At 41.9% G+C, this 27,935-nt stretch overlaps 1 protein-coding gene across 2 annotated transcripts; it reads left to right on the forward strand.

Moving 5' to 3' along the window:
- Positions 1 to 26,853, forward strand: kiaa0513 (KIAA0513 ortholog). Of its 2 annotated transcripts, XM_004573881.3 has the most exons (13): positions 1 to 121; positions 8,721 to 9,291; positions 12,512 to 12,611; positions 16,091 to 16,164; positions 16,892 to 16,962; positions 17,682 to 17,889; positions 17,977 to 18,017; positions 18,143 to 18,215; positions 18,708 to 18,785; positions 19,077 to 19,106; positions 21,553 to 21,633; positions 22,905 to 22,999; positions 23,318 to 26,853. In XM_004573881.3, the coding sequence occupies exons 2-13, from the start codon at positions 8,912 to 8,914 to the stop codon at positions 23,365 to 23,367; spliced, it is 1,281 nt and encodes a 426-aa protein (XP_004573938.1). In that variant the 5' UTR covers positions 1 to 121; positions 8,721 to 8,911; the 3' UTR covers positions 23,368 to 26,853. The 2 variants fall into 2 exon arrangements, with proteins under 2 accessions (XP_004573938.1, XP_004573940.1); XM_004573883.3 differs by lacking the exon at positions 19,077 to 19,106.
- Positions 26,854 to 27,935: the final 1,082 nt, after the last annotated feature.

Consider the following 27,935-nt stretch of genomic DNA (forward strand, 5'->3'; position numbering starts at 1 on the left):
AACTAAAGGTCTTTTCGAAAACGCCACTACAGAAAAAGAAGAAGACGCAGGAGCAAGAGATGAGCGACGCGTACGAGCAGCAGTGAGTTGCTTCTTCTCCGTCCAGCACCGGATGTTTCATGTACGTACAGCTTTTATTTACCTTGTCAGCTCATCAGATGTCACTTTACATGTTCCGGACTGCGTAATTTACGGGTCTTAAACGTTATTGTGCAGCGGGGTTTGTGGTCGCTTGAATGGCTCTGGGGTCAAAGCGTATAGGGCTGCTGGACGCTGCAGCCGCTCTCGTTTGGATGTGTTCGGCTGCACTTGCAGACGAACCTCTCTGTGACTGACGTGGGGTTTCCCTGTTTGCCTTAAAATGGCTTGACGGTCAGCTTCTAGTCTTCCACGGAGCTCCCAGCCTTCCAGGAAACGTGTCTGTTTGTTCAGCGCCGCTTCCTCGGAGCTGTCAGTCCGCCCGGGTCACCGATGATGAGGAGCTGGCGGTGCGAGCTCCTGCTTCCTTCGTGCCTTTAACTTTTCATATGTTAATGAACTCGTGACAGATTGTGATTGGAGAGTATTCGTAAGCCAAACCTCGCTGAGAGCTGTTACGCTTTGAGTGAAGGCGGTGGATTTAAACCAAAACAGGGAGCATCGTTTTTAAGGATGTAGAGACACATTTATATTCGTCAGATGTGTCATCCAAATATAGGAATTTGTCATTTTTTACTGTAATAATGAATATGGGAGAGTAGCTCACCTTTACTTTACTGTCAGGTTTACCAGCTTTTAATATCATTTTACTGATTTTTGCTTTTTCAGTTCAGATACTTTGCTTTTCTTTGCCAAGAAGAAAATCTATATTACAAAGACCCTTCAAGATTAGATGAAGAGCCCCAAACAATATGGCAGTTCCCTTATGAGCATTCACTTGGCAAGAGCAGGGAGGAAGAACTCCTTTTATATAAGCAAAGGCAAAGAGATCAGACAGAAGTTATTGACATGTAATAGTGTCAAGTAAATGTGGGCTGAAAAGACGAGCGTGTGCAGTAAACTGTGAAAGATGTCCTTTGCGATTTTATAGAAAAAATGATGACCACACATGCAAAATATACTTACCTGTATTTTTTTAAAATTTATTATGAATGTGTTGTGGAAGAAAAATTTAATAAATAACAAACACAAAAGGAAAAAAAAAGCATATTATCAGCATACATACTAGTTGGATTGGAAACAAACTCCTCTGCAGTTCGTTTGGAGCCACACCGAGATCACCTTCTCCGAGGCTCTCTGTGCGGTTGTTTTGCTCCACACCGCGATGACTGTGTTCACACCTGCATTCTTTTTAATAACCACTAGGGGGTCTCTTCTGAAGTCCACGAGGGGGGGGAGCCCATGTTCAATACAACATGATGTTAGTTTTATCATGCAGTCAGCAAAAACGGTCTCCTTCACACTGAGACTTCTCACATGTGCCTATTTCCATCTTCTGTGTGGAACCACCACAGTGTGTGTGTGTGACAAAGATGGGGACTGTGCTTGGTGGTATCTGGAAGTCTGCACGGAGATGAACTTCCTGTCAGTTTTTACAGCATTTGCTGCTCAGTTCTCCTCATCCGTGGGGCAGAAGTGTTTAGCTGCCTTTGTAAATGAAGCTTGCATCGCCGTGCTGCCCTCCAGCCTCTGCCTTCTGTCGTGAAGCACGAGGAAAGGGTTTATGCTATTTCTCAGAGATTGCGACTGATGTTCTTTCTAATTTACAATTCATTACGAGGAAACGGGAATGTTACACAAGGGAGTCATGTTTGGATGACTGAAATGAAATGAAGGAAGAGATCTGACGTGCTGGTATTAGTGTTGTACACAGTCCTGTTCTCTGTGACCTCTGCATTGGATTTTTCTTACCACTATAAAAAATCCATGGTGGATGTTGTGGATGAGGTTTGAGAACATTATTTAGCGTTAATGTGTGGCGAGGAGATCCTATCTGGAGTGCAGGCCCCTCAGCTGAGATTCTACACCTTCACCAATCTGCCATCACACACTTCTGCTTGTCATACATCCACTGAACACGTGACAGAAGCCTGTGAGCTTCAGCCGTCGCTCTCTGCCGCTGTAGTTCTGCTGTTAGATCATGTTTATATTGCACCATAAAACTCAGTTTTATACTGATGTTAAACTCTGATATATTGGCTGGGTAGCAGGATTTTATAAAGATGCATTTATTAGTGTTGTCAGTTATTCCAAACTGTCCCACACAGCTTCACTTCCCCCTTGTTTTAACACCCTGTAATTAGACAAACAGCTCTTTCTGAGATCGTCTAATCTTATTTGCACCTCTGAAGATTCGAGTTTCTGATCCCACTGCTCCCACAGCACCCACTCCCTGCTGCCTCTTAAAGGTGCAATGCGTAAAATGCTATCACAGCATGGATCTGCACTAGGAAGTTCACCATCCACAATAGCATTATCTGATTTTATGAAGGTTCATTGCCCAGCCAACAGCTAAAACACCTCTGTTAGAAACAACTTTATTACTTCCTCATAAGATGGGCATCGGGAAGAGACTTTAGTCTTTCTGGTCTCTAAAACTGTGAGCTTTCCCGTGTACTCTCTTAGCTCTGGAGATGTTAATAACATAGTTTTAAATACTTGTAATAGCTGTCTGCTCTGTCATCATGCTGGCTGACCTGTTTGACAGGTTTGGATACATTCCATATACAGCATGGTAACTATTTAACTGTAATGAGTAGCATGTGATCTATACTGCAGCCAAATACCAGGGTGTTATACAGGCACTCATATGACCCAACATGAGTGACAGTCCACTCTGCAGCAAAGTGTTTACAGAGGTCAGGAAAGGCCTTGACCTCTGTAAACAGACATTAAGGCCCTTTTCCAATCACAACCATCGCCATCTGGTGGCATCTGATGAGCTATAGTTTTCCCTCCACAAAGCTACATCCATCTTTTTTATCATCTTGATCTCTGACCGGTTGCAGGTTTTTGCTGGCTGTTGCATGCTGAAATCAGTCACAAAGAGGTGTACAGTGCTGCACCACAATCCTTCTTGTGATTGCTTTGGTCACTAGCAGGCTGCTGCCAGTAGACCCGGTGCAGGTTGTGGATATTCCAGTTTCCACTGCAGACTGCTTGGAATACAGTTACAGTACAAAACACGGTTTTCACTGCTTTGGAACATTGTGAAAGTTGTAAAATTAAATTATTTCACAATACCTGAGATACAAGGAAGGGTGTTACTGTAACAGGGTGGATGTCATCATGTAAAGAAAAGGAGGAAGGAGAAGTAGCCTCCTTCCCAAGTCTTTTCAGACTTTGTGTGTGTTCTAAAGGAAGATCCAGAAAATGCATTCACTGCTTTTGTTTTGGTAACTGAGACATCCCAGTAGGCACATTAATGGGGACACTGAATATGTACCCTCTCAAATTGCAAAGGATTGCGGGTCAGGGAAGTCCCAAGTCGGGTATTGGTTCTCACCTGAATTAAAGACGAGCATTGTTCAGGAATGCCTCTGAGAACAGAAATGGATGAGTGGCCTGAGCCGGAGACCTTAAAGTCACCTTGCTTATGCGCTGAGCTGATGCTCTGTAATGCCGTGCTTGACATAGTGGAGAAAGCTGAGTTATTGGATTGCGTTTGGTGTTTTAGGCTCAGAAAGCCGGGGCGACAGAGATGGATGAACTGTGTCGGGGGTGCCTTGTTCGTTTTTGCTCAGCAGATTTTGTGTGTTGAATAATATTTCCTCGGGTGGAGTGGTTCGGGGGGAAGGTTGCGTAACGGCTCTGGCTTCCCTGTGTGAGTCGTGTAGCACACACTGAAAATGAGATGGGAGAAGGTCTTGTGATGCTGGTGTGGAGCCCCCGAGCTTCATAGTATCTTTCATCACGATTGAACCACCCTCCTCTGTGCATGCTACCTGGAGGGGCTGTGTGTGTGTTTGTGTGCACTTGGGTTCAGGGATTGCATGTCACTGTGTGTTTGTGTATTTTCAGGGAGAAGGAGGGGGGGCTGGGAGCGCCCTTTCTGGTTCAGGGAAGCAAAAATCCTGCATCCTTTGCAGTCAGAGAGGAGTGTGATTTATAGAGTCCCTGACTGTGTGTGTGTGTGTGCATTTATTGTGGCAGGACGGGGCACATTAATCAGGCCAAATGGCGTCACTGGCCCAGCAGGTGATTGTACCGCTGCCATCCATCCTCAACAGGGAATCACGACTGCTGACTGAGGGGCTTTGCTGTTTTTTCGGGCATCTAAAAGAAGTGCTGCAGGGGAGAGATGTGACAAGCAACATTTCACACTCTGAGCATCACAGGCACGACTGTTTAGCTGTAGGACATATGCTCAGTAACCCATGCAAGATGTTTACCACTTAAACATGATCAGATGATTAAATTACAGCCAAAAACATAAAGGCCTGGATGACCTGTAAATCTATTTATTGTGGTTTAAGTTGCTTTCTCCGAGACAAGTCACGGTTCAACTGAAGGTTTCTGTTTCAGAAAAAGAAAGTTTTTTATGCCTGTAGTGACGAGGATAGTGTAGAAAGAAAGATAGAAACTGCATGGGCATAAAAATGCGCCTAATGTTCTGACCTGTTGGGATGTAAGCCGGAGACTTGCTGCTCTGGGTGTTAATGCCCATATGGTGTGGGCTCTAATTACAAAGCTATCAGCCACCCCATGTTGACAGATTCTAAAGCGGTCGTGCACAACCTCCTGAAATATTTGAAATACTGAAATAATCAGGGCAGCGAAAAGTGAGCTCACTGTCAGAAGATTAATACATCGAGTTTGGTTCACTGGCAACATGTTTAAAGATGGAGAATTTGTTAAGTGAAGAACAAAAGACTCCACTTAGCAAAGGTTCTGATGAGCAGCCTTTCTAAACCACTGCTAAAGATCCAAAATGAAGCCAAACTCTTGAGGTTTAGCTAAGAAATGATTTCACTGTGGGTAATGGAAAAAGTCCAATAAGCGATCCAAGTTGGAGTTTGGTGCTATGTGGAGGAAGACCAGCACGAGAGAGAATTACACCACTCTCTCTATTCAAAGCTGTAACAAGACATGGAGGCAGAAATAGCTGAAGTCTGTAGTTGAACACTGGCACCAGTTCAACCAGCAGGCCGTTCTTCATCTGCTCCATCTACTACTGCTTGAGAACCAAAGAAAACCCAAGGAGTGACCATTCTCCACAATCGCCTGACCCAACATCAGTGCAGACTGTTGAAGGCTCAAAAAGCCAAGCAGAGATCACCTTTGATCCAGTGACGTGTCTGTGGAAACCTCTACATCTACACTTCCACTGCAGAAATAAAGGATAGAGTGTCAAAGATCTTGTGACTTCACCTTAACAGGAAATGCGTAGTGATTCATAAGAGCGCCCTGTCCACAGGAAGTCTTTGCCAACCAAGGATGTGGCCCCATGCCAAGCCTTGCAAAATATATCTGAAGGGCTCATATGGAAATCAATGGGAAAGGAAACGCAACACCTTTTTTTTTAAACGACAAAACCAACCACTGATAAGCCTTTTGTTGGCACAAGGCTTTGAAATAGTATGAAACACAATGGCTTACTGTCAAGCCTATAATTGGCCTTTAGGTCTAAGAGATCTTTATAAGCCGTAACTCGAATAAAGGTAACACAATGACAATGAAAGGTCAAGTCTTACACTGAGTTATAACCAGAAGTCCAGTGTGTCAGATTAATCACAGGAAGGAACAAAACAAGGTTTAAACTTCACATAAGATGCTCACTTTTTCCAGTATTTTCCACGTTTAACCTTCAGAGGGTTTGAGTAAATAAAAGTACGACTCGAATGGAGACTTAGATTTGATTTGTTTTGCTGTAACGCAAGTACATTTGTCATCAACATATCTTTGATTTATTTCTTTCCTGCTCTTACTCCTTAGGTGGGCGGGTCTTATTACAGACTCCATCACCTAGCAACCACTCTTAAACCTAATCAAGCCTGATGAAAATTAAATCAAATGAACAAAACTCAGTTTACAATCCCGAGTGAAAATATAACGGTTGGTCACAGATTCTTGGATAAAATTCTTCCCACCCAGAAACAATAATACTGAGATTTGTTTGCAAAGGTAAATGACGACCCATCCATCCATTTTCTTTACCACTTATCCAGTTAAGTTACTCGATGGGATTTTAACTCTGTCAAAAATGATGCTGAACCCTGACCTAAACTCAGACTTGCACACCAAACCATGGCTGTTAGAGTGACAGCCAGACTGCGGACACATCAAAGAGCGCCCCCCGGTGTTTAGTTTTATTAGGCGAGGAAGCCGTGTCACCGGGGACGGCAGGTCCAGCCAGTGTCCTGCTCGGAGGAAACAATGTAAGTAAATGGCACACGTTAAGCAGCGTCTGCAGGCCAAATGTTTGCTTTGTCTTTGGTGATGTGGGTGTTTAGGTACACATGAGTGTGTTTGTGCATCTCGAGTGTTTCACCCTCGGTCTTACTCACTAAACGCTGCATTATATAACCTCATCTTCAGAGCTGCATGACAAGCATTGGCCCAGGGGGTGTGTGTGTGTGTGTGTGTGTGTGTGTGTGTGTGTGTGTGTGTGTGTGTGTGTGTGTGTGTGTGTGTGTGTGTGTGTGTGTGTGTGTGTGTGTGTGTGTGTGTGTGTGTGTGTGTGTGTGTGTGTGTGTGAGAGAAGGATGCCAGCTGTTGCTGGGTGAAGAATCCTGGGAAGGCCGTTTGAGGAGTCAGCAGTGTGATGCTGTCCCATGACTGGGCATTTATTTCAAACCAGATGAAAGGTGTGTGTGACAGGAGATGTATAGCAGTGCAGTTTAAGATTTGTTTGCCTTTTTCTTTGTGGTTTTTAATCAATCATTCCAACTTCCTATTATTTGCACTGTAACATGATGAAAGAATAGATTCTAAAAATACAACACTGAGGTTTACTTTAGAGATGAACGGGGTGTGAGATTTCAAAGCAAGGACAACTGAACAGGATCTAAATGACAGTGTGGAGCTACAACATGCTGCTCGTTTTCTTTCGTGCTCTTTTTTTCCCTCTGAGAAGTGATCAGTAGATCTGTTTTGATGCCTCCAGGTAAGGATCAGCTTTCTGAGATACAAAGATCTTCTTCTCCTTCTTTAAGCATCAGAGTCAGGGAGGACAAGCGTGTCCTATCAGGAGGTTTGTGGGTTTTTTTATGTCAGACCACAAAGCATACTTTGCTCTGCTCAGCTAACTCTGCCTGCAGAATGTGTGCGATCAGAAACAACAGGAAATTATATTCACTTTCACACCTTAAGCATTTAAATAAGAAGTGCCGTGTCACCGTAGGCACGTTTGGTAGGCCTGGTGTTGAGTCAGATGTCACACTGGTTTTGTTTTATCATCTCAAATTTAGAAAGAAGTAAACTTGTATAGATTTATTCACGTAACATTTTGTTATTGGCGGTTAAATTTACACTTACAGCTACACGGCCTGTAATACCCTCTTTTCTTTTCATTACGAATGTTTTCACTTTTTCATAGCAGAAAAGGATTCTTAGACTGACCGTCGCAAAGCACTGTCTCAGTTTGGAGCAAAGTAAGGGTTGCAGTCGTTCTTGTAATTTGAGGTGTTTGTTTACTCTCTGACTTTGGCCTTTAAGGCAGCACCTCCACCCAACCACTCTTGCAAAACTGCACCAAGTCCTGCAGAAATGCTGCTTTAAGGACAAACTCGGAGGGGAAATGTTAGTTCAAGGCTTTATAGCTAAACCAGGTTTAAATATATTTAAGGTGATCTAAATGAATTCAGGACTCTGATTTGCTTGTTCACTTTTTCTAAATGTTTCAAATCATCATGATGTTGCTTTTTAATAAATATTGAACTGAATCTTTTAGATTCATCAACAAGGAAAAGACTTTCTGGCCAGAGACAAATCTCCATTAGGAGACAATGTAGTGGACTCGATAATCACATTAAATGAACTGAACTTGAAGTGATCTGCAACAGGAGTGGCTGGAAATTCCTAAATCAGTAACTGAAAGGTTATTAGTAAAGCTTCAGAATGAGTAATGCTGATGTCTGTATATGGATCAATTTCACGTAAATGCTCTGAATTTGTATCTGGTCTGAAATTATATTACTGAGAACATTTGTAAAAAAAAAAAAAAACTTCACCACATCAGCAACATGTGTTTTTTTTGTAACACATGGCATGATTTTTTATAAAGCATAAAACCCATGTATTAGGAGGACATTTGTGCATAGACTGTATGTAAAAGATGGACGTGGCTGTTGGTTTTGCAGTCTGCCTGCTGAGCCTTCAATGTTTTAGCTACTATGTGTCATTTCTTGGAGCTAGAAGTGACCATATTTGGGCATGAGTGTGGATTGCTAAGCTAACAGCTAATGCTACTTAGCTTGGCGAACATACTGCATCCGTATATTGAATGTAACACACAGATGCACATACTGGACACATTCACTGCAAGCAAAATTATTCATGTGAGCGCTTTAAAATGGGAATCTGTGGGGACTGGCTCACTTTCATAGATAGCCTCAAGTGGACGTAACAGGAACTGCAGCTTTTGGCCAAATATATTCCTTTGTTAATGGTATTTAACATTATCAAACCACATGATCTTTGTTTGAATTGCAGGTCAAGTGTGTTTTTAAAATTATTATGTTCACACTGTCTATTTTAACATGGTGTAATATTGCTGATTTCTCTCTTTCATTGGTCCACAGATGCTTTGTGAGTTCACTCTGTGAGGGTCAGCACCCTCAGGGGTGGAATGATCTGCAGAATCCTAACCTAGCAAGGCCGGCAGCTTCAGTGGAAACCTAAACTGGGACCAGCACTCTCATGTTCCTGCACAGCAGTAAATAGCTCTGTTTAACACCACTGTTGCACAGTCACAACGAAGAGGCTTTCCACCATGGAGGGTGTGGCAGTGGACAACCTAATAGACTTCGACCTACCGTCAGAGACCAAGACTCTCAACATAGATGGAGGGCAACACCAAGGACACACAGACATTTTCTCCCCAGAGCCAGCTTCTTCCACAGGAGTCCACCAGCTGCCAGAGCCCATGGCTCCAACCAAGCCCAACTCCCACCACCAGTCAGAGGAGGGAAACAACGACAGTGATGCTACAGAGTCGGCAGACAGTGAAAATGACATGGACCCGCCCTCTCATGAATGGGAACTAAGAAGGTCGTCGTCTTCGTCGGCTCACAGCGGGGAGGAAGCCGACGCCGAGACGGTGGAGAGGAGGCAGTTCATGAAGACGTATGTGGAGAAGGTGTTTCATGGAAAGTAAGGAGCAACATTTTGAACTGTTTTTGGTCTTTTGTGTTTGAGTGAGTCTTAAAAAAAGACAGCTCACATTTGTTTGATAAATGAGATTGTGAAGCATTAGAGCCACAGAAAAATGTTGTGTGTTCTCTGCAGGTGCTTCGGCTTCCTCACACATTCTAAAGGCTAATTAGTGATATGGATAATAGTGATAGCTGTGAATAACTGTCTGCTTCTCTGTGTTGGTAAATGATGGAGTAATCCCATAAGTTTTTGCAGAATGACAGAAAAATGATGCAAAGTTTTGAAATTGCACAAGTATACACCGTCTGTACAGCGTCGGCATTCGTAAGAAAACATGCAACTTGAAAATTGTGGGTTTTTTAGGATGAATCAGTGGCATACTTGTTGCATCGTGTTTTGCAAATAGAAGAGGTCTGACTTACTGAAATGTCATTGACTTGAAACAGATCAGAGTTGTGCCATACATGTGGGAAATTACAAACAGGGATCCCTGGAAAAAACGGACAAAGATGAGAGAAACGATCATCCTGATATCCGCTGTTTGTTTCAGTCGTTCTTTGAGACTATTGAAACTTTCTGGGGGTTTTTGTCTTTTGTTGAAAGTGAACTGTCAGATCTGAACCACATGAAATCAGGAAGGCAGGGTGAGACGATCTGGGCTGAAATGCTTTGATCTCCACACAAAAGTGTGGGCTTTGAAAGCAGCGTGAGTCATGTGAGGTTGCTGCGGACAGTGTTTACTGAAAAGGGCGTTGGATTAACTTGCATTGTTAAAATGTAAGTTGGTATGATGAAAAGGTGTTGCCTTTCGCCTTTAGATTTTTGAAACTTGTTTTGTGATGATGAAAGAAAGAATGTGGAGAAGTCTGTAAGCCCTCCATGTCGATCGCGGAGACGAGTCTACCGTAGGCGTGACGGGTTTTATCTGATGTCGTCTGTACGTGTTTGTGTTTTAACAACAGATTTAGTGGATGTTTCTAACAGCCTGTCTTTATGAAACTAGAAATGTTGTGAAAATACATGCAGGAAGTTAATTACAGTACAGAAACTTCAAAGCGTGTCATAGAGGAGCTGACGGTCCGACAGCGCCTCTCCAATGTTGGCGAGCATTGTGTGGGTCTGGATGGAAGCCACCAAATTATCAACGCAGGGAAAGAGCTGTAGGGTGAAGGTGGCGTCGACATTTACCAGAGTGCTAAATTCTGTCCAGGAAGCCAGATAAGGAAAAGATATCGTTGGTATTTGAACACAGAGGAGGTTACAAACTCCAACCAGGGTGTCTCAATGTAGCCATGGGCACGTTTATGTTAAAGCAGCAGTGTTTGCACTGTATGATCACACACATGGGTGGTTCTGCTGTTATCACTCGAGCATATTTTAAGAAGTGAAGAAATTGAACAGTGGCCTCTGTGCTTAGCACGTGGCCTTGGTGCTCGTGCTTCATAGTTTACACGCTGAGCCTCTCGTGACACTGCGGCAGGGTCACGGGGGTCACTGGTCTGCTGACGTAAGAAATCTAATGGAGTGAAATGTGAGGTTGGTCAAAGACACTTCTAAATATCAGGACAGCTTTGTATTTCATTGAACTTTGTTAGGTATGTTTATTTTGACCCCTCAAGCATTGACCACTGAGCTCTTTGCACATTGACCCACAGAGAGGTCACATGGTGACCTCTCTGTGGGTCAATGCCATAACGCATCTCATCCTAAAGTAAAATCTTCTTGCCATTAGAACTCTGATTCAGCAGTTTGCCCTCTTTACCTTTGTCTGGGACGGTCCAGTCATCTCTCATTATCTTCATCACCCTCTTAGTGGATTTCTGATTGTCCCTTAACCCTTTAAAGCCGGTCGGAGCAGCACGCTCCGTTTTGCGTAACTATTTTTAAATCCCTGTAGAACTGGAACTGCGTAAGCTAGCGCAATAATTTTTTGCATATGAAACCAGAGGAGTTGTACTTACATCTTATGCCATCAGCTTGTCCTAGGTCACGGTTTCCTTCCACATAAAGCTTTGCAACAATTGCATAAAAAGCACTTGCAGCAACAAAAACATAATATTCCAGAAACACGCTTTGCCGATCCGATCAGCTGTTCAAAACACTTCCCACATTGAAACAGACGTCAACGCGAACTGTCGCATGTCCGCCATTACCTGCCCGAAACCGAAAGTGACGTCATTTTCACAGAAAATGTAGTTTTTTACTTGTAGGCCTTAAAAGCCTATACTGGTGTTTTTATAAGTCATGTTTGACTTTATGCTTTTCTGAATAGTTTCTGGGATGCTTAGAACTCAAATTGCACTGCTTTAAACAGTTTATTTTGATGCACATGCTGTTTCCTTTGCAAATTTGCATCATAGGATTGTTTTTCGTTTTTCCTGCAGTATATAAAAATTGGTGTGTCTCAAAAATAAAACTATGAAGACACTCAAAATAAATTTCCTGTTGTTGTAAACTATTTTTTGTATTTAAAGTTTTGAGGGATAAGCCTCTTAAATTTCTCCAAGTAGAAATTTATGTAAAAAAAACAAAACAAAAACGATGTTTAATTTTTTTGTAGTTTATTGCACTTTTTTGCAATTAATGTAATTACTATGGACTTAATGCATACATATTATTAAAATATGGGCTATAACAGTTGTATTGATGTATAGCAAATTGAAATGCTCCCAAAAATGGCACTACAGCATGTAAAAATATAATATAAGCTCTGGCGGACTTGGTTCTATGGTAGGTCTTAAAGGGTTAATGTAATAGTGAAAGGATTCGAGATATGATGAGCCGCATCCTGTAGATGCTAATGCAGTAATGCATGACTAAGCGAGCTGTGCATCATGAAGGCAGACAGTAAATACACAAGATGAGTTTGAATGTTGTGCAGTATGCAGTTGGATATTTGCTGCCCTGCAATGCTGCTACTTTTTAGGTAATTTCACTACGTTGTTAAAGCCGTGCTGTTTCACTGGGACAGCAGCGACATCTTTCACATTAATAAACATGAGCAATCTTCTGAAATCACCTGTAAGAGCTGGCTGTTAGCTCAGTGATGTAAAATCAGTGATTGCCAGTCTTTTTTGTTTTTTACATCTTCGGCCTTTCTCTGTCGGTCAGTCCAAACTTCAGAACCATCTTCTTTGTATTTTTCAGATTTCTCTGTTTCATTTTCATCAAAGCAGACTTTAAAGTGTGTTTTCACAGCAGCCCCATGTTTTCACAGAGAGGACTTTGACCAAGAGGAGAAGGCTCGTTTTGGAGAGTTGTGCAGTGGAGAGAATGGAAAAGGCAGGGAGTGGTTTGCCAAGTATGTCAGCGCTCAGGTAAGTCCGGAGAAACTCAAACGCTCCCTCGTTATACCCATTATACAATGGCAGGTCATTTCAAATTCAAATTCAAATTTTATTTGTCTCACACACAACCATACACAGTATGACATGAGGTGAAGTGCTGTGCAATGCAATGCCTGACCATTAAATGTCAGTGGTTTTACAGTATTTACAATTTACAGGTTATACAAAATTTACAGATTTAACTTAGAAATTTACAGTAAAAAAATGTGCAAATAGCAGAAAGAGATTATAAATTATAGGAAGTGTGCATGAAGAAAAACCAGAGTGCGTGTGGTGATGTGATATGTGTGGGAGAGTCCAGTCCTACACCTGGTTCAGGGCCCGAATAGCCTGGGGGAAGAAGCTCCTCCTCATTCTCTCTGTTTTGGCCTTAAGGGAGCGGAAGCGCTTCCCAGACCTCAACAGTGAGAAGAGCCGAGCGCACCACTCTTTGCAGATCTCGTCTGGCCTGCTTGGTGCTGTTCCCAAACCAGGTGCAGATGTTTGCCGTCAGGACGCTCTCGATGGTGCAGGAGTAGAAGTTCTTGAGCACCTTCAGTGGCAGATGGAAGTCTCTAAGTCTTCTGAGGAAGAAGAGACGCTGACGGCTTTCTTAACCGGGGTGTTGATGTGACAGGACCATGACAGGTCCTGAGTGATGTGGACACCCAGGTATCGGAAACTGTCCACTCTCTCCACTGGCGTGCCACTGATGATGAGGGGCTTGTAATTCCTCGCCTGCTTTGTAGAGAAGTCCACGATCAGCTCTTTCCTGCTTTGTTCTCCTCAAAGCATCGAAATTCAAAACATCTTATACGTAAACATACACTCGCCCATCAAGACTGTTAACCAGACAGCTGTGCAGCGCACTTAACTGCTGAGTAAACGTGTGTACTTGTGCAACATACCTTTGGAAATGTAAGATTCTTCTGATGTGATTTATGCGAACATTTCAAGAACCAAGCACAGCAGCAAAAACAGTGCTGACCAACAACGAGCAAGCTAACGTCACATTGATGAAGAGCAGACAGCACTGCCTTTACAGATATTCGCTTTGGCAACGTCTTAATTTCTAACTCCAGTTTATGTGGAAGCATTTATGATAAGGTGATATTAAAAAGTAGTTTCAGACTTTCTTTAAAAGCCGACCTGTGTCAGTGAGTCAGTCTTCCTCTCTTCTCAGTCGAGCCCGCTGCTCATTCATATCTAAGGCAATTTTGGAAACTATTAGAGATGTCACAAACTACGCATCTTAGAGGCATGAAGATAATTACCCACCATGTTAGTGGTGGTATTAAGTGACATTAAGAGTAAACCATGGCAGAATATACTGAGAAAATTACTGCTATGGAGCTGCAGTGTAGTCGGCTCCAAAGTGTTGGAGCTCTTTGACTGCTGCTGTCATTCGGACTTTTTGGAAAACAACTTTCCTCAGAGGTGGAAACTGTGCTGCTGCAGAGGATTTAAAAACAGCATTCGGTTTGTGATATTATTCTAAAGTGGCGCTGACTTCAAACTTGTGTTTTTAGATGGTTTTTGTTACATTATTCTCCTTTTAATGACTGAAAGTACACACAGTCACATGTTGTTGCACATTGTTACGAGCTAGTTTAGTAGCCTCTGTGTCCTTTTTAAATTCTTTTGGTTTTTTCCTTTTGCTGCTGTGCTGTACAAAAAGCGACCTTTCTGCTTTCTATTGTGCAAAAATGAGCTTTAAGGAACTCAAACAAAACACCCTGAAGGTTTCATTTCTGCACTGTGATGGAGTCATTTGGTGTAGAGACACAGGTATAATCAACATATGAGATTTGATTACTTATTTGTCAAATGAGAAGTTTGTAAAAGCCGTCTTCACTCTGGCAGCTGATTTTGTTTTTAGCCATGCGGTGCAGTTTCTCCGCAGCCTCGGCTTCATGCTTCTCTGCCTGGACTGTCAAACGTGTTTCTGAGCATCTGTGTGAGCTCCACGATGTCTCGAACTACTACTTCCTGCTTTTTTTTCTGTCTCCCTCAGCTTGCCCTGCTGTCAGCTGGTAGCTTTTCTCCGACCCCTTGGGCCTCCTCGGTCCTGTCGCTTCAGCCCTCCCGGAGCGTCAGTCGCAGTGTGTCACATTGAAGGTCTTGAGGTTTGCGGCTTCTGTCCGGTTCCGAGTCTTTTTCTTACTTGAGCGTTTGCTGCAGCTCCAGGATCTCAAGATGAAATTTGTTGTTTCCAAACTGAGCTCAGCTGAACACGCTTCTGACTCTGAGACCTTCTGCATGTTTTTCTTTTATTTCCTTGAAGACACTCTGCGACTCCCACAGCCTTCAGTTGATCATTTTCACTTTCTTTTTTGTCTCTCGGGAGTTCTCTGTCGAGATTCTCACCTCCCGTTTTGTCACTTTGAGCTCTGCTTCTCATTCACCTCTTTGAGTTCTTGGCAAAGTTCCTGAGCTTTAGTTATGGTGGTTCTTCAAGTCCTTGAGCTTTCTGCATCTCATCCTTCACGTCCTCAATATTAAGACACGTGCCACTTGTTCTGTCTTCTCAGCTGAGAAGACTCCTGGATATCCAGCTGAACGGCCTCGGCGTCTCTGGAAAGGCCCCTGATCCCCTCCTGATAAATGTTCCAGAGGCCGGCGTATCTCTGGGTTTGCTTTCTTAAACAAACAAAATTATACAAACGAGAACAAAGCATTGGAAACGGTTCATGGACTAAATGGTTAATCCAAACAATAATCAGCAGATTAAATGAAATAATTGGTTCCAGCCCGACGTGGTAGTCATCAAACACTTTAGAGCTGAGACACAGTGAAGGCTTTGTTTGCCAGTTGTAGCAAATTTCCATCAGAGTTCACTGAAGGAGTCATTTGCACTTCTTCTTCTTCTTTCTTACCTGTCTTTACATGCAGACAGGTGCCTGACTCCTAAATTACAGATGCTGCTGATCCGTCGGGTTTGTTTCGAGTCAAAAACAAACGAGTGTTCAAACAAATGATAAACTCATGTGTAGATTTTACACTGTGCATCCTCAGCTCCTTCTGGCCTTCTCGATGTTCTCACATCAACAGGAAACGGCTGAGCTGTGGCCGCAGAGATAAGTCTGTTGTTTTGTATTTGTTTTCCTCTTTCCACAAATTCCACCAGCAAACCCTGACCAACACCACCATCGTCCTTCTGACTCGTTTACTGTTTGCAACATTGAGCCCACTGGCTGTTACAGAGAGAACAGTCTTTAAAAGCATCTCACGGGCTCATAGCTCAAGGCTCAGTCATTTCCTGCAAAGCCACACGCTGTGGTTTAATCAAGGAAGGAGGGAATCTGGTGAATACGGCATTAGCTGAAAAAGATGTGTTTTCGATTGTTTTCTTGTTTGTCGTGTGACGGGAAAACCATCACTCTGATGCATGTGAAGAAAGAAGCGCAGGTGTTATATTCTCCTGAAATGTTGTTTCCTTGCAGTGACATGTACTTGTACTGTGTTCACAGCGCTGCCACTCCAAATGTGTGAGCGAGGCCACCTTCTACAGACTCGTGCAGTCTTTTGCAGTTGTGCTATTTGAGTAAGTAAATACGGTCCAGCTGTAACTTTTTTTACTGTGAACTTGAGCCATCATTTTGAATAAGTGGTCATGTGACATAAGTTTTTAGCAGAGCTGGAATCAAAGCTGCGTCTTGCAAATGCTGCTGAACCGAACGTGGCGCTCGCGTTAGCTTGAGGTTTTTATTCTTCTATGTGCATTCAAGGTAATTTGAAGATTATTCAGTTGTTAATAATCAGTCACAGATTACATGAAAGATCAGATAAATCTGTCAAGAACATTACATTCTGACATTAAAAGGAACTTTAAGTAAATACGGTAATATTAGAAAATTGAACTGTGCCACAAAACAAAAAGAAGTAAAACCTTTGCAGTAATGTGCAGAAAGAGCTGCTCCTCTTTTCTTTACTGTTAACTTCCAACGAGTCCGACCTTATTGGGATCATTAAAGTGTTGTTGAGCAATAATTCTCCAGGATCTCTGAAGATTTTCTGCATGAACATGACCTCAAACACACACCCAAGGCAGTAAATGCATCTTCATTTGTTTACCTCTCCAACAAGTTTCAGAAAATTCAGCATTGAGTGGTTTTTGCTTAAATTCCACAGAAACAGACAAAGGGTGCTAAAAATATACTTCTGCATACTTTACATAATATTTAGTTCATATATTTTCCACCAAAGTCATCATTTCATAGGATCACATCTGAAGAAATGCTGTGTTTTCTTGTTTTGTTTTTCTGTTGCAGGTGTTACCAGATGGACGACTACAGCCCGGCAAAAAACCTCATGACCATGTGCTTCACTTATTATTACGTTGGTAAGATCAGCTGAAGTTCTTGAAAACAGTCTGTACGCCACCTCAGAGCGACTGTAAGGTGTTGCTTTTTAAGAGAAACGCTGCTGAGCCTCTGCAGCCCAAATTAAAGGCTTTTCTTTTCCAACTTTTAGCTGCAAAAGTGCAAAAGACAGACATCTGTGTTTGTGTCTGTTTTATAAAAACAAGACACCTCAGTGCTGATTCAGGGAATGTTACCAGCAGGGTTTGGCTCTGTGGTTTCTCTTGCAGCAGCATCACAAATAAAGGTAGTGTTTGTGCTTATGCAAGCAGGAAGCACTGAGTGATTAGTACACCACTGTGACACAGTGCATTGCATCAGCGAGTCTGCAGGCACGTCTGCTAAGTTAAATATTTTTTTCTGTCTATAACAACTTGCACTGTGGCGCAAAGCGACACACAAAGGTCTGCTGCAGACTGCAGAGAGCCCTGATTACACAGAGTAACAGCATGTTTCCACTTTTGTGTTGTGAACACAATCTTACAGACTAATGACTGTTTTCGTTTCCAGCTCACTGAGTTGCTGCTGGGCTAAAGTGAAGCGTTCACTTCATTAAATCTCACACGGGCCTATTTTTTTTAAGTACTTCAGTGAACACCTGTGAAAATAACCCCCCACCTCAGACGGTGCAAAGCAGGTAGCTGCTGGGAGATGCTGTTAGGCAACGTTAGCACTCAGCATTTTGAGCTTTTCTTCTCAGGAAAGTCTCAGCCATCTCCCTCGGAGCTGTTGGATCGCGGTGGTGCTCCAGCTGGTCTGGACTCTTATCTCAACAAGGCTAACACCTGGCTGTCAGGGAAGAAGGACGCTGCCGAGCGCCTCCTTAAACACACGTCCAAGACTGACGTCAAAGGCTTCTTTGGGGGCCTGGAGAGCAAGCTGAGAAGCTCAGTGGCTCCCAAGTCTGAGTGAGCATCTGCACCTCCTCCTTTGAGTCTGTTCATTAACACTTTCGCTTGTCACTGTATTCCTCACTCTTACAATCTGTTTTGCAGTGATGGGGAAAATCCGGGGGAGACGAAGCCTAAATCACCAGGTATCGTAGCTCAGAAATCATTTTTTATTTCACTTTGCTGCTCCAGTGCTCTTACTTTTTTAAAGAATGTTCTAGAAACAAACCTGAGTCCATCCCTGCCTGTTATATTTCATCCTCCTCTTCAGTGTCAGGCGCTCCAGAGGAAAAGAAAGGGGAAAAGGTGTACCTGTACACTCACCTGAAGCAGCAACCTATCTGGTAAGAATCACATCATGTGAGGAAGAAACTTTGATCAACAATGATCCCACGCACAAAACCTAAGTGTATTATGGCATAAACTGTATGACATTAGGAGATGAAAAACAACCTTAATTCACAGTCATTGTTCAAAATGTCATAATGTGACCATATAACATAAATTGTTACAAATTAAAAAGTAACAATATTGAACTGAAAGTGATGAGAAACAAAAAGGTAACATTTCAAATCAGTGGCACGACGCAAAAAGGAGCTCTGTTCGGTTTACTGCTTAATTTCAAAAAGCAGCTTCTACACATTGTTGCCCCCCCACCCCAATTTCACTGAGTCATTACCGGCGCGTTGGGAACTGCACATGTTAGAAATGGTTGGCATTGCAGTATGAATCATACCAGAGCCTCTTTGTGCCTGGAGAAGTGACGGTTATTTCTGGCTGTTTGGTGAAGCGGTGGAGGCGTGAAGCCTGAAACGTGTCCATGTTCTGTCTGTCAGGCACACGCTGAGATTTTGGAACGCCGCCTTTTTTGATGCTGTCCATTGTGAGAGGAAGAAAAGATCTCCGACCACGAGGTGAGTCTGTTTAATACTAAATGATGGAAATATGAATCTCTAGAGTTTAAAGGAGCACCTATTGCTTTGTCACTTCCTGTCTAAATGAAATATTTGCTACTGTTGCCTCTAGCCCCCTCTTCACCTGTTTTCTCCTTTTCTCTCCTCTCTTCTTTCTCCTCCTTTCCTTCCTCTGTTTTCTCCACCTGTCTGCTCTCCTCTCCTTCTCCTTCTCTAAAAGCTGCTATTGTTCTCTCCTTTTCTGCATGCTGACTTTAACCCTTTGTCTCCTTGTGCCTTGCTGCCGGGCAGGGGAACGCAGGATGAAGAGAAACATGTGAGGTCTGTCCCTCTGTTTGTCCAAAAAAACCAAAACAAGCAAAGATCAAAGTTTAGGTGGAGGAGAAGGCAAAGGACAGATCTTCATGAGGACTAAACCTGAAGGGGACAGAGAGCTTTGAGAATGTCAATGTGAATGACATAGGTCTTTACATAGGTCTCTGCTGCTGCCATACTGCACTTTGCATGGTACATACCACTTCCTGCTAATATACAAGACAGACGCCAAACTACACTCAGAGGGCCACTTTATTAGGGATACCTTGTTAGTAGCAGGTCGGGCCTCTGTTGAGCTGCCGTAATTCTTCATGGAAGAGATTTTGTGCATGTTGACACGTTAGCATCACAGAGTTGCTGCAGTGATGTGAATCTCCTGTCCCGAAGGCGCTCTGCTGGACTGAGGTCTGCCTGCTTTATAGCTTCCTTGCTAGCTAAAAGTCAAGTACTTTTCCCCTGTTGTTTGCTGTGCTTGGTATTAAAAGTTACCCCCCCCCCCCCGTTTTTGTAGCTTAAAGTTTAGAGCAGAAAACACAGCAGTGCCCATTTTCTCTATATTAATGCTTCCTTCTGCTTGGGTGTTGTCTCTCTTTACGTTATTTGTGGTTGATTCACTGTCAGCGAAGCTAAGCTATCCCCTTAAGTTGAAATGGGGACCTTAAAATCCACGTTCTTCTGATTGGCCAAGGTCAGGAAGCCTGCTGAGGGGCAGCTTGCGAGAACCACCTCATCTGGTTAATAATGCAAAGGAACTGTGAACTCACTGAGTAGCTTCATTTCTCATAGGAAGCGGTGACTCCACAAATCCATGCATGACTTGGATGGATGAGTATGAACGCTGACAGCTCAAACATCCACAGCAACAAAAATGACTTCTGTGTCACGAGTGTTACAACCATTAACAGTCTTTACCCCCAGCCGTAAAAGGCTGCTGGAGTATTGTTGTCACACCACCGGGCGGTGGGCGGTGTGGACACCCGGCATTGTGAACGTTACAGCTTTTTAAAATGCGTCACTGATTTGTGCCAGACCGATTACTATGGTGACACTCTGACTCCATAGTCACCAAAACAGACGACCTCCAATTTCACTGCACGACAGCCGTGCTCGCCAGATGTTCTGATGGGTGAATAAAGATGGAAATCTGTAGGAATCTGTGCTAAAAACCCCAAAACTGTCCGATGGATGTCAGAACTTGAGTCTCGAGGTCTGGCAGTCGCCCCGGGTCTGATTTGTCACATGTGCTCCGGTGAACCGTGAGAGGAGATCCTCTGTTAGTGATGACCAGAGAGTAATGTGAGGCTGTGCTATGTGGACATCTGCATAATCAGAGCACGGTGAGATGTGAAGATCATTTTTTTCTTCTTTCTTTCTTCGACGTCTGTTGGCATGTCGGGGCTGTCGGGCGCAGCTCTGTCACGCTGCAGTTGAAGTGATTTTTGTGCCTACCTCTGACAAGCATCACACCCACAGTTAATATCCGGAATGTGCAAAGAGGGCTTGTATAATGTCTGGGATGGTATTTATAGATGGCAGCAGATCCACTGCAGTCTGGAGATGCTCTCTGCCTCTTCACAGCTCACTGCATGTTCAAACCATTAATCTGCTTGCATTTTTTTTCCTCTGACTCCATCTGCATGTTCCCCTCTCCTGCCTTTTTTAAAAATCAGTGTGTGTGCTTGCTTTTGTACTTACACTGCAGACTGGTTACATCTAAATATAGACGTGCAAAAATAAGAATTTAAAAATGTAACATGTTTGATCTTCTTTCATTTCTGCCTTGACAAATATATGATGTTAGCAATGGATATAATAATAAGTGCATAAAAAATATTCACACATAGCCGTCTGTGTGTGACAGAAGTCATGAATTCATTTTCAACTTATAGTTTTGATTTTGTTTTTCCAGGACAGACTCAGATAAGATTTCATTATTCGGGGAGTTTGTGGCGTGTTGCTTCAAAGACAGATGACGGCATGTTTTCTTCTTTTTCAAGCGTTATAAAAGATTTAATTCAAATTCAGGACAAATGACTCAAAACTGTCAAATGTAAATTAGACCTCAGACAATAATAATCTGGAAACATTTCCAGATTCATAAATATTTGTTTTGCAGCACTAAAGTCCAAATCAGTGCTTTTCATGTGTTGACAATGATGATTCTTTGTGAATGAATCATTTGTTGTTGTCTTTTCGCTGATGGCTGGTTAATGTGCTCTTTCGTGTCTTATATGTGTAATGAAATGAAAGTGACAGTCACAGGGTTGGATGTCATGCTTGTTTGGTTTTTCTTGGCTTTTCACAATGTAGTTTTAAAAAAATCACAATGTTCTGTGTAAAGAAACCTTGCTGGATGCGATATTTGTGTGACACCCACCCCTGACCTGTTCCTGTGGACGAGCTGAAGGTCGAGTGGAACTGAAGTCTGACTGCGACTGTGTTTTTGCTGCAGGGAGAAGTGGTGTCACATGACTGATGAGGAGAAGAAGGACAGCTACAAAATCGATGAGAACATCGCCTTTGGCCAGCTGGGGTAACCAAAACACCTCCGTGATTTCCACGTAGTAATAGAAAGAAATCCTAACAAGGAGCGCGAACGCCCGCCAGGGCAGCTTGCTCTCTGGGCAATATTTACTTTGAAGGGAATAGTATTTTATTTTCTGTATATTCATTTTTTTTAAACATACTTTAAGAAGTTTGCAGTGCAGTAAAATCAGATGGTGCAGACCAAATGACAAACCAAAACATGAGCTCCTAGGTGGAGGTAATAAAATGGTAACAAAACACAGGTGATGAGATAATAAGTGGTAATTAATAAAATAATCTGAACATCTTTTTAGTGTCTCAAACAACAAATACTTTATTACAAAGATGGTTTCAGTCACCTTTCTGTTGCTCGTGTGGGCGCACAGTAGCATCTCACGTGTAGATACATGACTAATGCTGAACCAGCACACAAGTGGTCATGACTTCTGAACCTCTACAATAAGCTTAAATCACACTTTTGTAGTGTATGTAAAAAAAATTACATTAAATGTAGCTATGCCGCCTTTTTTTTGCCTTTTTTTTGTAACGTTCTCCTGGCATTGGTCAAACTGTGACTCATCCGTCAGACTGAGAAGTGTTTTCCACGTTTACAACACTCATGTGAGGCTCACTGCTCAGCCATGAAGCCCCCGTCACACATTTTAAGCGCTGATGTTAATGCAGATTATGTTCTTCGGCACTCAGATCCCCCCCTCAGTAACTTTACATGACGTGACGACTGGTGGCCGAGCGGCTGTGGTTCCTAAATGCTTCCGCTTTGCAGTAACATCATTTACAGCTGATCGTGAAACGTGTGCATGGCAGAAATTTCACAAACTGACTTGTTGCATCAGTGGTAACAGTGGTGTTACAGAGCCACGCACGTGTTGCAATGTCTGTTAATGCAGACAGTATTGCAGATTAAATGCAATACTGATTAAATACAGATTAAAAGGTGGGCCCATTACTTTAGTCCTGCATAAGTCCACAGTCATGAAAATGATTAATAAAAGGTGAGAGGTGGCTACAAAACCTCTGCAGCTGGGCGTATTGGTGTGTCCCAATAGCAGATTTTTGTTTCGCCATTATCATGTATACCATAATATTACATGTGTAATCTTTAATATCTGTAATGCTGTTACTGAGTCGTATAGTTACTGTAAAACACGGTTATTGTGACAACCCTGAGGATGTGCCAACGACTGCACAATATTTGTTGTGTGTTTGTGATATTTTCCTCTTGTACTGAGACGATGTTGGTGTTGTGTGTATTTTCAGGACATTCACTCACAACATGCTGGCGTTTGGTCTGAGTAGGAAGCTCTGCAATGACTTCCTGAAGAAGCAGGCAGTTATTGGGAACCTGAATGAAGGTAAAGCACGAAGTAGCCTTGGATTGGTCCAGTTTTCTTGTATTCATGGATCAATGTTTTCATATATAGGGATAATAAAAGGCAGTTATTTAAAAGTTGAAATTATCATTTAAAAATTCAAGATAAGGATTTTTTTTCTGTTGTCTTCTGGTAGAAACTTGTGATTCAGTAATCAGAAAATACCCAAATGCCATCTCATATTTTTGTTTTCATTGTATGCACAGCTGGTCTGTCGGTGATCATAAACTGTGTGTAAATAATTAAAAAGTGGCTCCTTTACGTGTGGAAGAACAACGCATGTATTTTGTCCCTCTGCAGAACAGTACAAGCTGCTGACTGAGCACATAGAGCGAATGGCAGCAGAGTGAGTTTGAGAGTGACTGGCTGCATCTCAAAGCCTCCACGTGACAATCTGACAGCACACAGCAACACATCAGCCGTTTCCTTCCAGCTCCACGTCGCTCTATCCGACTCTCTGGCTCTTTTTTCTTTTTTTAAATTTCCTGCTGCTTTTGTGTGGTGCGCTGCTGAAAAACAACACGACCTGCTGTACTGAGCTGTGCCATACCTGTAGCAAAACCCTTCCATCTGCACCGTGTGCTGGATCAGCAATAATAAGGCCATCGTTACTTTAATATTTATAATAGTCGTGTGTCTGTGACCTGGTAGATCTGTCCGTGACGTTAACTAAAGGAATAAACCATCCAGTATAAGCCTCGAACAGCCTCAGATACACTGGATTTATGTATTACACCAGTGACGTGTATGTTACGTATCCTATATGCTGTTTATTCTGTGTTTCTCAGTGACCATATTTATTATAGGAAGAAGTCAAGCAACCTGTCTATCAGCATTAATGGCAATAAGAATTCATTGTGCTTTAATCTGCTGTTCAGGTGGCTTTAGGTCAGTTTTTATTCCTCGAAACTTTATTGTGCATTTTTTTTCTGTAAATACACAAAAACTGTTTCATAAAATTTACATTTAAGCAAAACTTTATTGCAATATTTTCCCATGCATTCTCTTTAGGGCAGTGCGCACAAAGATGCTACACGCAACAATTAACACTGCAAACCAATAACTCGGTTTTAGTAAACGGGGTCGCTTCACTTAGCATTTGGCCAAAAAGCTAACTTTTGGATCTGCTAGCACATCTTTTGTTCTTCTCATTGTAACACAAAAAAGCTAAAGAGCTAACCTGGCTTAGATTATAGGTGATCAATCAACAACTATATTTTTCTTTAAAACGACGATGTTTTCAATTTTTGCAATGAAATAAGCATAAATGATATAACTTCCTAAAGAAGCTGCACAGGCATCCGCTTCCTTTATGTCACGCTAGCTCGAGCAGCAGTTACAGACGGTGGTAACAACCACAGTTACAACCTTACTCAATGAATCCATTCTCAAAGCTGTAAATTAAATATGAAGTCGCAACAACAGCAATGATTGGGTTATGATTGGGTTAACTTAGCTACAGAAACGAGAAACAGAAGCCTGCTGTTGACCAAACATGGCAAACCGCCTTCCAGCTCCTCTCCTCAGCTCACTGAAGATCATATCAAGTTATTTATCGATGCGAAAAGGTCGATATAACAATGATTTGTGGCTTTATGCTAAGCTAACCATCTTTTGCCTCTAATTTATGTGAAATGATTATTTAATCCTTTTGTTTTTCACTTCAAGATTCACACATTTGCAATTCAGAGATGCTGATTTTGTTTATCTATTTATTTTGTTTTACTGTTATTATTACTGTAACTGTGGGACTCCTTATCTTTCCAAAGTGCCTTCTGTCCATATCAGCATCCTTTTCCTTATCCTGTTATTCTACCCTCACTCAGCTGACCAAACATTCGTACCCGCTCCTCTGCTGTGGCTGTTTGTGTCTTCAGTGATGGACATGTGTTGTGGTCTGTTTCCATGTGGCTGTAATGTAACATTAATATCATTTAAGCATGTTGCCTGTTTCTGGTGCATGTGCGTCCATATGACATTTGTATTACTTTAGTCTGCCACTGTGGGGCAGCATTGTCTGCACTTCTCAGTGGAAGAATTTAAACAGGAATATATGAAGGTTTTAAAGTCAGGCTGACACATTCATGCGGGATGAATTCCATTTTTGTCCAATAGTGAAGTTATTATGTATATATTGCATATTTCTCTGTATACTGTTGTTGTTTAATTGTAAAGGTATAAATCATAGATGTAATTGTGAACCTTGACCTTAGTCTGATTGTAATGTGACCCTGAAGTGCCCCCCTGGACATCCCAGCTGTGTTCATGTGTGCAGATACTGATGTTGTTGTTAAATGTGAATCATTCGTTCATAGCAATCTTGATCAACGTGCATAACTGACGTCTTTGCAAATCCTCCAAACCCATTTTTCCCCACGTTCTTAGACTGTGTGCACACTGACTTAACCATTGTGCTTGTCCCCATGTTCCAGCTTTAAATGCTCTGATTTTTAATATTACCCTTTGGTTGTGCTTCTTAGCCAAGCATGAGCAATTTGCACTACACTTATTCTAACATATCCCTCTAGAGACAAATTCAGGTGTAAGTGAAGGTACAGAGCCCCAAACTGTTCAGTGGTAAGTGAATTTAAAACAACTTATAAAGTGAATAAACTGTGTAAGTGATATAAATGAACCAATAAATGTTTATGTAATTTAAAAAAATGAAGGTGACTTTATTTCATAATATTATTTTTTGGCTATGTTGTTAGATTTGTGTTTAAACACCATAAAAATATAATTAGAAATTAAAGAGTGGAATTGTAAACTGATATGAAATGTATTATATTGAAATTAGAACGGTTACTATGGAAACTTTCTGCCAACGGAAAAAATGTAAGTTGAAAAAAATTTGCCAGAAAATTTGTCAAAACTTTCAGTCGTTTTCTTAAAATTTCAGTTTATGTGAAAATTTTTGATTATTCTGAAATACTGAGAATTTCAAAATGCCCAACTTGAATTTTTGACATTATTTGAAATTCTGTCACATGTAACTTGTGTGAAGTCACAATTTTGAGACAGTAGCCCAAATTCTTTTAATTGACAGCAAATTTCTCTAGTGAGTTTAAAGCTTCTATATATCACGCCAAATAAATAAAACACAAATGAAATTTTTAATTATAAAAATAATATCTCGCTTGAAATAAAACCAACCAGCGAAATAATTTAAAAAAAAAAACTAAGTTACTGAGTCAGAACAGTTTAATTGGTTTAATGTACATAAAAAGTTACACAAGTAATTTTTAAAAATTTCTACATGTTCCAAATAGCGTCCATCATCAGGAAAAAGCAAAGCAATCTTCCCGCTTTTATTCCCGCAACTCAAACTTTTACTGTACCGATTCAGCTGTTACACAATCAGACGCTTCCGCTTTTAGTTTGTTTGTGTGATTGCAACGCAGTAAATCAGTGAGCCTGGGTCATTTTAGCTGGAATCAGTGTCTCAGTTGAAAGTTATTCCACGTAATGTTCATCAAAGCTACATTTGTTAATATGTTACAAGGTTTCTGAGGAGTGCTTTTCCACTGAACAACCTCCAAAGTCACAGACGACCTTCATCTGTCAGAGGCACAGCTGACCATCATTAACCCAAACATCTTTGCTTTCATCCTCACTGTAAATACCCTCCACCCCCACCCGCGCAGTAATGGATGCTTGTAGTTCAACACCCATTTTAGCTGCCAGGCTCATCTGTACTCTCAGCTCCCTCTGAATAAACCTATATTTGCTCTGCATGGCTGGTGCCCTCGTCCTCTCTACATCCTGCTGTGAAATGTTGAAGATGAACTTTGTGTAGTGTAAACCGTGTGAAATCATTAAAGTATTCTTACATTGTTGTGGCGTGAATGTGGAAAACATCCATGTGTCGGTGGAGTTGGGGATCAGTTTTTGGTGCTCTTTGATTCACCTGCAGCCTTTAGCTGCCAAACTTTCACCTTTCACTTCTATTTAGAGCGTTTTAAAGGTGATTGACAAGACTTGGAAATGGGAATGAATAGCAGATGATGCATGAAATGAGAAGAAATCAAGAAGAGCTATAGAGCTGACAAAAAACATCTAAACAATATAGAAGCTCAAATTAGAAGAAGAAGGGTTCATACCCATTTCAGGCTGTAAAGTAGTATTTGGTTGCACTTAACAACAAATGTTGTTTTGCATTTTGCACTAGCCATCCCCCAAATCAGTGAAGCACTGTACACAAATACTTTGTCTTTCTTTTTCTTTTGAATACAGAATATTACGCTAAAGGTTTAGAGAACTCATTTTAGACCATTCATATGTAAGGTTCAAACTTTACCTGCTGTTAAGAGAGAGAGAGACCCCTAGTGGCAGAAATTGTAAACTGCGTAATCAAAAACCAGAGTTTGTGCTGTTAGCTTCTTCCTGTATGTGTAACCACTGTATAGAGTTGAGGTCAGTGATGAGGCTAAAGTCAGTGCAGTGTTGGTATACTGGATCCATAAAGTGATATTTTTGTATACTAATTTTACAGAAAGTGTTGTTGTTTTCTTCCAAAAAAGAAAAAACCTTTTTCTTTTGGAAAAGTTGACATGACAGTAAAGGTACGCAGACCGGTGCCTGTTTCTTTGAGCTTTTATACGTCTGTGTCAATGAGAGCCGGGTGTTGATCGCGACCCTCTGCAACAGTACAATGTGCCTGAGTGTTCCAGTGTTTGAGCTTCGCTCCGAGCTGCCCGCACTCGGCCATTTTCAGCTCTTCGTATAAATAAACAACAGTCATGCTAACTGCGCTCTGATTGGATACCATGTAATGAGCTGTGAAAGGCCAGTCAGCAGCATCACACCCTGAGCACTCTGTGCTGTCTAATTAATACCAGGCCTAGTCACATGTGACACGGCCATGCCACATACTGAGTGAAAGGCTTTACATTTAGCTCAGGTCAGAATACCAGGCGAG

Source organism: Maylandia zebra, linkage group LG7, assembly GCF_041146795.1.
Source record: "Maylandia zebra isolate NMK-2024a linkage group LG7, Mzebra_GT3a, whole genome shotgun sequence".
Classification (NCBI taxonomy): domain Eukaryota; kingdom Metazoa; phylum Chordata; class Actinopteri; order Cichliformes; family Cichlidae; genus Maylandia; species Maylandia zebra.

Excerpts from the sequence above, each read along its gene's own strand:
- kiaa0513 (XM_004573881.3), top strand. The coding sequence starts at position 8,912 with ATGGAGGGTGTGGCAGTGGACAACCTAATAGACTTCGACCTACCGTCA. Across the intron at positions 18,786-19,076 it reads AAAAGATCTCCGACCACGAG|GGGAACGCAGGATGAAGAGA; the intron begins GTGAGTCTGTTT and ends GCTGCCGGGCAG. Across the intron at positions 19,107-21,552 it reads GATGAAGAGAAACATGTGAG|GGAGAAGTGGTGTCACATGA; the intron begins GTCTGTCCCTCT and ends TTTTTGCTGCAG.